We start from the raw sequence: 12336 nt of genomic DNA on the forward strand, positions 1-12336 counted from the left end.
ATTATCATTAAGGGGTACGAACTTTGGATCACTCTCCTGAACTATAAGGACCCCCTACATTTTGAAGATTAAGAATCCAAATATGTAAAAAAATATATATGTTTATTCATAGAAAGTACGTTTTTGTGTCTGATTTCGTAACTTAATTAATAGCTAGCACTAATTAATTAGCATATTTGAGGTCAACCCCAGGAAAGATAAAGATTGACACTTAGTTCGTGAAAATCCGACCATTAGAACAAAAGTTATTCAGGGTAATTCGTTTTTTTTTTTTTGCGGACTGTACATATAAAAATTTTAGTAGATGCAAACAAAAATTCACATCAAGATTTTTTTATTATTATTAATTTATTATAAGTATCTTAATATATGTAGCATCTTATGTAAAGTATTGTATTATATGTAGCCTTTTTTTTTTTTTTTATAAAGAAGGAAGGGTTTTTATAGTAGTCATATGACCCTCCTCTTGTANAAGAAGGAAGTGTTTTTATAGTAGTCATATGACCCTCCTCTTGTAAAAAAAAAAACCACTCTTCCATTTCATTTGCTTACAGTATACTTGAAATGACTGTAATTGACTATTTTCTGGCAAATGTAAAAATTCAAATTAAACAAGAAGAATCCAAACTGGTGTGAGTTTGTAAAGAGTAAAATATTTCAAACCTTTTTAATAAACAGTTTATTGTGATACATTTAAAATTAATTTATAAGTATGCAATCTCAAAAATGTTTTTTTACAATCTTTCAGGCCTTATAAGCCTAAGAAAATACTATTTACAAAAGTCTTTATAAAAATTATTTAGCTAATTTTCCAAAATTTTGCTATGTACAATTTATAAACATCTAAAATGTGTTTTAGTACATTTTTTATTATTAAAAAGATAAATTTATAAACAAAATTAATATAGGTCATTTAATTTATAAAATTATTCATACAAAACCTTTTTTTATACATAAAAAAGTTTCAAAAACAATACTAATTAGCGTTTTTTTTTTCTTCAAATTTTGTATTTTACCACTGAAAATTATATTTGTGTAAAAATATGTTGTTGCTGATTGATTCAGTGGCGAATGGGCGCATTAAATAAAGAGGCCATTTTAGATAACACATTTAATAATAATAAACAATAAAATAATATGATGGTACAAAATAGGACTTTCCAATAAGCCACCCAGTTCAATCCATTGACTGCCACACAAGTGATTACAGAGTTATATGAGCGATTACAACGCCCTCTTTCAATCGGGCAGAAATTCATAACATATGTTAATCTGACAATTCATTTTCTTATCATTAATAAATTAAATTTAAAAAAAATAGTAAATAATTATAAAACATGTTTTTTTCTAATTAATAAAAGCATTAGTTTTTAAAATAAGATATACCAAAACAATATTTGGGTAATAAAACTATTTTTAATAACATCTTTTAAATTCAAAATTTGATAGCAAAAAACATTATATTTCTTTATAGACAACATCCATAAAATAATTTTCCTTCACTTAAACGCAATAGAACGGCCTTATCTCATTTTAATTAAAGCAAATATGGGACATTACAAAAATAAGTTATTCAACTGAGTTCGACTTTCTGAATTTGGTATAAAAAAAAACATTAAAATATTCTTTTGTAACATAAAAAAATTAACATTATCTGAAATCTTCTAAATCGAAACAATCTCAGACTGTCTTTTAGTACACTCGCTTTAAGTTTCAGAAATGAAAGAAACTAAAATTAAATATAAAGAATGCAATTGTTATTTCTTTCATTATAAATATATAAGATAAAAAGTAAAAATAATAATTTCATAACTTTGAATTCATAAACTTGATATAAATAATTACTATAAATTGGGTATTACAGTCTGAAATGATAATAAAGAACTTTTCACACATGAAGATAAATCATTCAAAAAAGCTTAACATGTTCATCAGAAGTCGTAACAATCATCTTTGCAATCACCTGAAATAAAAAATACATAAATAAAAACAAAAAAATTATTCTATAAAAAAAAATCTAAAATGTTATATAGGATGAAAAAACTTAGTTTTTTTCTTTTTTCTTAAACAAAAAAATTCTTTGAAAATTTTAAAAATTATTAACCTTACATTCTTATATCATAATATTAACATGACTAAGCGGTTGCAAACCAAAGTGGTCGCAAATATGAAGAAAAAATAGTTTTTTTAAAAAACCAATTATATTGAATTTCAATGTCTTCGGTAAATGGAGGCATAAATTTTATTACAAAAACAAAATTCCTTACTTTTCACAACTAGTACTTTCAAGAGCCCTGTAGCAAAATTAATGTGGCACAGTGGCACTAAACAGACCTATTATTACAGACTCTGCCAATTAATACTTATGGTGTAGCATATCAATATAGTTTTTTGATATTAAGATCAAGGTAATAGCTAAATATTGAAGTTTTATGATAGGTTGAGTTTTAAGTACACTTTTTGAATCATTTTCACAATTAATTTTTTAAAAAAAGTCAGATTTTTGTAAGATTGTCTCAAATACTATTTAACAGATTTTTTTTTTGCCCTTCAAATTTTCTATTTTACCATTCAAAATTATGTAAATTACGTTGGTGTAAAAATATGACACCATACAATTCGTATTTTGCCATTCAAAATTACGTAAATTATATTGGTGTAAAAATATGTCAATCTAACAATTTATCTTTTTTCATCATTAATAAATTAAATAAAATATAATAAATAATTATAAAACATGGTATTTTGTACACTGTGATTGGAAAAACTAGTTTTACAACTGTATATTGAAACGAATTTTCTAATTGATATAGCGAAGTATGCAAAAATATGAAATTAACATTTAGGGGTTAACACTTTTGATGGCTCTCTTAAGTAAACTATCGGGACTAAATTTTCTAGTTAATGGCTACTCCTCTCTATATTATAAGGGGTTCAGAACCCAAATCCATCAACAAAAAAGGCACGTTTATTTAGAGAAAGTTCATTTTTTTGTATGATTTCCCCTGTATGATTTTCCCATTTTTTGTATGATTTTCCCATTTTTTGTATGATTCATTTTGTATGATCTGCCCTAAATAATTAGCATATTTGAGGTCCCCACCCCCTTTAAATATTAAAATTGAGTCCTTATACTTGAAAATCCAACCATTAGATCAAAAGTTATTCAGGATGATTTGTATAGCATACAATTAAAAAATTTTGGCAGTTATCAAACAAAACAATTAGAAATAATAAGTTAAATAAATTTCGAAATTGTAAGAAAAATTCAAAAACCAAGATTGCAAATATTATTGCATGTTATCAGATATTATATTGAAAACATAAAATGCTGCAATATTTTTCTTATTTATTTATAAAATAGGGATGATAAAAAAAAAAAAGATTATTTTTTCCCTTCTATAATAACACTTATAAATAACTTCTTAATTATCCTCATGAAAATAATCAGTTTGTAAGCATCTTTTAAATTTTTATAATTCCTTAAAATTATTATTTTTTAATTTAAGTTGTCATTAAAGTTTACAGAAAACAACTGAGGAAAGTAAAGGCTTCCAAAATAATATAGTAATTAATCCAAAAATTTATTATAGCAAAGAGTTGTGCAATACTTAGGAAAGTTCCCAACTTTATCTATCTTACTTTCATTAACTGTTAATAAAACATAAAAACTAAGAGACAAATTTTGTTAATTATTAAGTTCAGAGCAAAAATTTTAGTACCATTTTTATTGTGACATTATTAAAGAATGTTTGATAAAAAAAAAAAATTATAAACTTTTACAATTTTTTTAAGTTAAAAAGTTTGGCTGAGTTAAAAATTTTGAATATAGATTCCTTATTAAGCAAACTAAAATGACAATGAGTACTCTATGATACATATAATCTAAATACTGCTTTAACAGTAAACTTCTTTTTATTTAAAAAAAAAAAAATAGAAGAAACTTACTACTAGAATATATTTATCAATAACTAGCTCATAAATAAATCCTATGGAATCAAATAGAAATACAGAGAATCACACCATCGTAGAGAATTACATATCTTAGAGAAGTGTATTTAAATTAAACAATAATAAGGTTATACTTCTTTATGATATGAAGAAGTCATATAATCTTAATACTAATTTAATAAATGATAAGGAATTAACTTCTCTTTTTAAAAAAATGAAGGAACTTACCAATAGAATATATTTATACATTTTAGCAACTATTATTATTAGAATATCTTTATACATTAGCAACTATTCTTGCAACATTATTTTCTATAACAATTTGCACTGAGTCAGGATCAACTCTTTTAGGGCGAGGTTTAGAACGACGAACTGGTTTTTTCTTCACACGCTTCTTAACAAATCTCGCTATCACATTACCCTCTATATCAAGAAATGTATAGGACATTGGTTGGTGTTTCAGTTTTGAAGATTCACCTAAATAAAAGAAGAAAAACAACAACTTATAAACTGAACATTCAAATTCTAGAAAATGGAATATAACATTTTCTTTCATTTTGGTTTTAGCTTAAATTGTATTTAATATTTTTTAAAAAAATATTTTACTTAATAATTGCCTTTCAATCATCTAAAAAAAGTTGTTAATCATCTTTCTGAACAGAAGATAATAATCTGCCATTGTCTCTCTTTGGACAGCTAAAAAACTTTATGATGCAATTTTTATTCCTAAATTGAACTTTTAAAATGAGATAGACACATTTAAGTTTTACAATTTATTGTTAAAAATTTTTTTCACTTGTTTTAATAATGTATTTAACTTCCTTGTAATAAAACCTTTTTTTTTTCACAGGTGTTAATAATACAACAAATATAATTTGAGCTTATTATTTACAAAATTAATGCATCTCAATCGGGATTATTTACATACACTGGTAAATATAATCCATACAAGTAAAGGTGATTTCTAGCTGTTTTAATAATACACTAAATTTGCTTGTTACAAGTCCCTTTTTTTCACCAGTCTTAACAATATAATTAATACAACAGTGCTAATTATATACAAATTTAATACATATCAATTGGGATTATTTATTTACATTGTTAAATATTTAATTATTTTTTATTCTAGCTTTGAATAAATAACTTTATGGTTTTTTTTATAATTAACTATCCCATAAATTTTGACAATAAACAATTTTGATAACAATAAATTATCCCATACAATTAATAATCCCATAAAATTAACAATTTACGGGATTTCTACTATTTATATTTTTATGCTATTTGAAGTCATAACTTAACAATTTATTTTCATTTTAATTATCAGGGTTAGGAAGAAATGCATTTTCTCAGAATAATTATTTTGAATCTGTTTATACAACTGTGACTTCTAAATATCAATTAGATAATCTTTAAATTTCTAACCTTTTGAATAGTTACAATTTTTATTGATAGAGAATATTACATTGATATAACACTTCAAATTTACTATCATTACCCTTTAAAAAGACTTATTATTGTCATAAAAATATTTAGGGCCTTATTAATTTCTCTTTTTATTAGTTTTACAAACAGATAGAAAAACTTGGAAGTTAACATTGAAACTTTTGAGAAAACAAAAGTTAAATATGAAACAAAAATATTTGTTAGGTACATAAATTATTTTAATTGTAAATGATAACTTATGATTCGAGTGAACAATTTATTAAAAATCAAGTTCATATAAAAGCAATCATTCAATAATAAATATTTTAGCAAACTTTTTGGTGGCACTTTATATTTTATGATACATAATTATATCTCGAATATGTACTCTTAGATTCATGTTTAGAAGAAGTGTGTACTAGTTTATAGTTAACTGTTATTAGTTTGACTAGTCTAAACAGATAAAATATTTCTATATTAGGCAGTGTGTAGTTTTTTATTATCTGTACATAATACAGAAGTTAGTTAAGTTAAATTTATCATAAAGTTAGTATCATCTAAACTAATTTAGCTAAATTAACATTTTCATCTTATTAATATTTAGATTTTTATAAAAATTTCTTTTAGAATTTAAAATATATATTTAAAAAAAATCTGAAAGTTTTAAAACCATATAAGTCAGAAACATAAAATTTTAATTACATTAGTTCTTATTAGGACTGGGCTATAAATCGACGTATCGCGACATATCGATTTAATGCATACATCAGCAAGCCGATACAGCAACTTCTGTTTCAGGCTATGAATCAGAAATTTGATTTAAGCTAGGGGTGCACAACCTGCGACCCGCGGGNATATTTGAATGATATACAATGGAGTTTACTAGTCTCCAAAACGATCTGAACAGGCTATGAATCAGAAATTTGATTTAAGCCGTAGACTAAAGACGATGAGTGCAAAACGATGTATCGATATAAGACGCGATACATCGCGATGCAAAACTGACGATGCATCACGATATAAAATTTCTTATATCGCCCAGTCCTAGTTCTTATGGAAAATATTAAAACTTAAAATTCCTTATACTCTTGAATCAATCTAATAATTTATATGAAAAGAAACCACTTGAAGGAAATCATCTAACTTAAAAAAAAAAAAAAAAACATTTAGCAAGCCAAATGACCAGGAAGAGAAAAATCAAAATACCAAGTAGTAATAGAATATTTAGAGCCTAATACCAGTCTAAAATCACATTTTGCACATAATAAAGATACAAACCTGATTCAGTGTTTGGATCATATACTTCATCGTTATCTAAAATACTTTGCACATCTTCAATTCTTATTTCAGAAGGTGAGTTAATTTCACTCTCAATTTTTATCTCAGGCTCAAGACCATGATCTAAAAAAATACACCATGTCAAAAGTAAGATACTTCTTTATTAAAAGACTAAAACAAATTAACAATAACTTTGCATTAGGTAACTATTTTGGAAATTTACATCACATTAGATACTTATTACTATATTACCTATTATTCTATATAATTTAAACATCGCTGAAGCCAATAATTGTCTGGCAATTTCTTAATGGTACACTTTAACAAATTAGAAACCAAACTAACCATAAATATCTTCAATATATTTATAGTTCTTCAATATATTTATAGATATTTCCTATTTATAGATTTCGCAATTTAGAAATCATAAGAATGCAATAAAATATTCACTTGTAAATGTTTAATGTAGAATAATATTTTAAATCTCGTAAATAAGAATCATAAAGTACAATATTTAAATAGCGTAAATAATAATCGCAATGCGCAACTTTCAAATCAGGTGAATATGAAAATCGATGATAGATATTAAAATCGTGTGAATAAGAATCGAGATATTTTCAGAGTCTGGGCTTGGGATTTCTAAAAGGCTTGTTTTTGTTTATGCATAAAAAAAATTAAGATTAATTGAATGAGCAAATAAATGCTTTCCAAGCAAATCCACCTCTATTTTCTTTCTTCGTTTGCTTTCACGCCAGAAAACAGGAAGCAGAGACGTCTGAATTATGAAAATATGTGCTATCCGGCGGACAGATAAAAATACAGAAAATCTTCTTTTCTGTGCGTAAAATCGGGGGAAATAGCTAAAATAAGTAAAATTGCAGAAGAGATAGCAGCTAGGACGTAGTTTGAATTTTCTGTTTGTCTTTGAAAATCGTAAATAAATTTAATTCTTTTATTTCAACGACTAAATTTTAATAAAAAAAGTGGGTATTCATTAAAAAAACCGAAACTTTTAGAGAATTTGAGTTTTTGATAAAAAGGCTGAAATCCAAGAAACAAAAGCAAAAAAATCTCATCCCTATATTAAGGTCAATCAGTTTTATCCCAAGCAAATGATTTTTAGAGAAACTTAAGAGGAAGGAATGAGGACTTTGATACTTTCGCTCTGCGGAAAAAAAAGGAAAAGTTTGAAAAAAGCAGAAATTACATCCCTGTTTGAAGCTACATTAAAATTTGCATGAAATATCTCAATAGAATTGTCATTTTTTTATTAAAACGAATGTTTAAAATTAGGAAAATTTTAAAATAAAACAATCCAAAAAAGATTTTGTAAGGACACTGATAACACTAAGTCATTTCTCAAAATGATGTGACATTTTAGATAACTAACATCTTTAGAGGTTATTGCAACAGCAGAAAGAAACGCTACTTCCATAGAGCTTCAATGATGTTGGAAATTCTTCAATTTTTCAGTAAATATCAAAAAATGAATTAAAAATTCGTGACAAATGATTTCATTTTCTTAATCAGCATCAGGAATTACTGTTTACCTTCTCAAAAAATAATAATAATAACTAAATAAATAACTCCAAGATTTCTAGATGTCAGTAGAATATTTGAATGATATACAATGGAGTTTACTAGTCTCCAAAACGATCTGAACAGATATTTCTAGCATTAACAGAGAAGTATTTTTGACAATAAACGAAAAAATAAAGAAGTATAAAAGATGGATTAAGGTACAACTACATAAATTTCAAATATTAGATTAAAACACAGAATAAAAAAATGTGCAGAAAGGAAACATTTTTGTAGAAGTATCTACACCAGAGGGCACCAAAGTGGTCCATATAGATCCCCAGAGGTCTATTTGACAAAAGCGGGGGTTGATCAGAGTCAAGGGGTCGAATGGGGATCGATCCAATTCAGAAGGGTCGATCGGGGGTCGAAGAAAAAACAGTTCTTAATACGCAAATCACACATACCTATTTAAGTATGTAAAATTTGTGAATTTTTTTATAATTGACTTGATATCAGTTTCTTTATAAAACATAAATTAATAAACGTATATTTATTCGGGTGAAACAAGTATTTACGTACCAGCGCACAGTGATGCGAACTCAGCACAGTTTATAAGTCATATGCATATGTGCGCTTGTCCAAATGTCACGTGGGAGGAGCATTGATGGTACAAATGCAAATATTATATGCAGTTTCAGCTATCTTTGTAAAGTGTGAACAGTGTTGAATATTTGCAGTGTCGTTATTAAAACTTTTATAGTTTTCGATAATTAGTTATTGTTTCGATAAAACCATTCGTTTAGTTTAAAGAACGATTTTAATTAACAGTGTATGTAAAAAAAGAAAAGCATTAATAATAGGGAATAGTACAGACCGCGACAAAACTATAGCACACTTTGTATTTTTTTACAAAAATTACACAATTGACCAATTTTGACAAAAATTAAAATTGACCAATTTTGAACATAATATAGCTAACCTTGCAAAAAAACACCAGGCACACCCATCTCATTGATTAAGAAGCAATAAATATATAGTTACTTTGCTTATTATTTCTACTTATTCATAATTATTTATCAGTGTTTTCAGTACAGCGCGAGAATCTCGCACATTTTTTTCTTTTCTCGCATTAAAAAATTATTACCGCGAGAAATTCGCGCATTCTATAGATCAATTTCAAAATTCACCAATTTCTCGGAATTTTGGAAAAAGCTTCGAATTACGCCATTTAGAATAAAATCCGCTTCACTTTTCTTCCTGGATCTTTCATTATTTTCAACATCTGCCCCATTANATCAACCATGTAAACAATTTGTTAATGATTAATATTGAGGGCCCTGAAAGTGCATTTAACTTTCAAGAAGCATTTGTAAAATGGGCAAACATGAAAGAAAGGAAGATTGTTAATTATAAACCAAAATGTTTTGATAAATAATAAATGTGTTTTTTTAGTTATAGGTATTCTTTTTTATATTCTTGTACATTAAGCTATTCTTTGTCAGATAACTTACAGTACTTGTTTGATATAAAGTAATTTTATAAGCCTAATGGCATTTTAGCATTTTGCTAAAACTTTTTTTCAGATTTTAGCTTTTTTGCTAATGAATTTTTAGACTCAGCTTAAACCCTGGTGTTGGTGCAAGCAAATACTAATATAAAAATATCTCCATGTCATATGAATTAAATTAAAAAGATATCTGCAAGGAAAATAAAATTACTGCTGTTAAGTCTCAAAGAGAGGCTTACCTGATGCAAAATCTTGAGCCTCAGACTCAGAATCACTTGTTGATTCATTATTAGTATCTAAAACTGGCACCTCACCTTTGTCACATAACACTTTACGAAACCTTTTAGATTCATGTTTAGAATATTTAAACTTGAAAAGTGTAGGAATATAATCAGGATGGGCTGGATGTCTAGATGGTTTTCCTAAAAGGAATAAACCTCATCAATATCAACACACACAAGTCTGAATAGGTTTAAGCAGCCTACTGCAAACGAGTTGAAATTAAAAAATTGAAAAAAAGAAAAGACTTTTAAAATATTGAAAATGCTCATAAATTTATATTAATTAGACTATATAAATCGATCGTACTATTCCATGCTATAAAAATTTTTTTTTAGGAATTTGTCTTATTTCCTTTTAGTTTAAATTTCAATATTTACCAAAATGAATTCCAATAAGCCGTATTGAATTTTTAAAAATAGAACCACTGCAAAAATATATAACTAAGAAAATATATAATCGATTTCATACTTAAAATTTTTTTTGCGTGTATATGTTTGCTTGAGGGAGCAACGAATTAAACCATTTAAGTTAATCCCTTCAATGATTTTTTTAAATTTAACTTCTTACAATTTCTTTGAAGAAAATGCCAAGACTTAGTAATTATTCAGCAGCAGATCACGATACAAAAATCTTTTCCCTGTATTAATTGGTTTCTTGTGGAATAACAATTTAATGGTCAACTTTTAAAAAAAGGTTATTATAATTAATTTCGCAAGTTGGATGCTAGCTGTGAAAATCTAAGGCAATTTTTTCTTATCATGATCTGAGACAGAATTATTGGAAACTTTCGGGCAGCAGCCCGTGAGGAGCTAAAACAACATTGAAGTTCAGGGGGACTCGGAGGGTATAACTCATAGCCACCCATATTACATTTAAAAAATAAATAAATAAATTCAAGGCAAATTTTAATATTTTTAGAATTTATATGGCGCTTTTACGATTGTAAGTAACCACTAGTAGGACAACAATTTAATGTACAGGAAAGCGATACAGAGGTAGCCAATTTATCAAGCTTCACTGAATATGTTTCAAACTAACTACACCGAATTCTAAAAAAATAATTTTAAAAAATTCTTTATATGACATTCGGATAACCAGTATGCTTTGGTGAAAAGGGAATAACTCATATTTCACTAAACAAGTGAAAACATTTTCTAATAAACCCTCAATATTTAAAACAAATAAATAAATAAAAAAACGGAAAAACTTTGTTTATTTTTACAGATTTAATAAGAAGGTTTACTTTTAATTTACTCCTTACAAGAATATATTTTTTATCTACCTTATACCTTAAAAAATACTCTATAAGATTCAAATCTCAAAAATCATGAGATTTTTCTTTCACAAATGCAAAAGTTATCATAAAAGAAAATTAGAATTAAAAAAAAAAAATTTTAATTTTCAAAGGCTATAATCTTTAAAACAAACAATTACATGCTAAGTNCCCTTTCCGTCGTGATGTCATGATCGGGTTTCTCTTTTTCCTCCTACCCCTTGGCGGCCTATCTAAATAGGTCGCCAAAAAATTGGCGGCACTTGGCCTTGCCGTAGTTATGATAATCATCCCAAAAAAAAAAACGGAAAAACTTTGTTTCCTTACAAGAATATATTTTTTATCTACCTTATATCTTATAAAATACTCTATAAGATTCAAACGTATCTCAAAAATCATGAGATTTTCTTTCACAAATGCAAAAGTTATCATGAAAGAAAATTAGAATTTTTTAAAAAAAAAACACTTTAATTTTCTCCAGCTATAATCTTTAAAATAAACAATCACATGCTAAGTTTGATAGATGGTAAATAAACAAATATCAAACCTGTGACGAAGTGTGCCCCGCAAATACGAGTGTGCTTGTTCGGTACGAAATATTTTCGTCGCACAGCCAAAATCCAAAGAATGCGACGATTTTTTTGTGATGGAAAACGATAAAAACCTAATCCCTTACCCTTTTCAAATTTGTTTAAACACCCATATGCACAACATGTTGGTGTCATTTCAATTTAAGTTTCAGCGAAATGGAAATAATTACAAAATTATTTATTTATCTACCCAACCAAAACAATCACTAACCAACCATACAACTAGCGGACGTTTTTTAGATTGGGTTGGGTGAACGCAACGCATGCGCATGGTTGGCGTCAAAAGTTGGCGATGGTTGGAAGCTTTCGAGTTGGAGTTCGCTTCTCTGTGCATTTTTGCGTGAACCACTAATAAAATTTAATTCAATAGCTTTTTTATTTTATCAGTTAAGATCAAAACGACTCACAATTTTACAAAATACAAGTTTACTTCATGAGCAAAAGAAAAATTAACTCTGGATCAGATTTCCGTTTTTTTAAAATTAGTGGTGCAAATGGGGGGGGGGGGG

At 26.8% G+C, this 12336-nt stretch overlaps 1 protein-coding gene across 3 annotated transcripts; it reads right to left on the bottom strand.

Moving 5' to 3' along the window:
• Positions 1-1096: 1096 nt before the first annotated feature.
• LOC107457279 (THAP domain-containing protein 2) lies at positions 1097-12086 on the bottom strand. 3 transcript variants are annotated; one of them, XM_043047587.2, is made up of 5 exons: positions 11914-12086; positions 9922-10104; positions 6655-6777; positions 4180-4428; positions 1097-1963 (listed from the first exon to the last, which is right to left on the bottom strand). In XM_043047587.2, the coding sequence occupies exons 1-4, from the start codon at positions 11960-11962 to the stop codon at positions 4229-4231; spliced, it is 555 nt and encodes a 184-aa protein (XP_042903521.1). In that variant the 5' UTR covers positions 11963-12086; the 3' UTR covers positions 1097-1963; positions 4180-4228. The 3 variants fall into 3 exon arrangements, with proteins under 3 accessions (XP_042903521.1, XP_015930896.1, XP_015930895.1); XM_016075410.3 differs by having other exon boundaries at positions 1097-1951; positions 11785-12079; XM_016075409.3 differs by having other exon boundaries at positions 11785-12079.
• Between the last annotated feature and the right edge of the window lie 250 nt (positions 12087-12336).

The sequence above is a fragment of the Parasteatoda tepidariorum genome, chromosome 5 (assembly GCF_043381705.1).
Source record: "Parasteatoda tepidariorum isolate YZ-2023 chromosome 5, CAS_Ptep_4.0, whole genome shotgun sequence".
Lineage (NCBI taxonomy): Eukaryota > Metazoa > Arthropoda > Arachnida > Araneae > Theridiidae > Parasteatoda > Parasteatoda tepidariorum.

Excerpts from the sequence above, each read along its gene's own strand:
- LOC107457279 (XM_016075410.3), bottom strand. The coding sequence starts at position 11,962 with ATGACACCAACATGTTGTGCATATGGGTGTTTAAACAAATTTGAAAAG. Across the intron at positions 10,105-11,784 it reads CGGGGCACACTTCGTCACAG|GAAAACCATCTAGACATCCA; the intron begins GTTTGATATTTG and ends TATTCCTTTTAG. Across the intron at positions 4,429-6,654 it reads TGATCCAAACACTGAATCAG|GTGAATCTTCAAAACTGAAA; the intron begins GTTTGTATCTTT and ends TCTTTTATTTAG.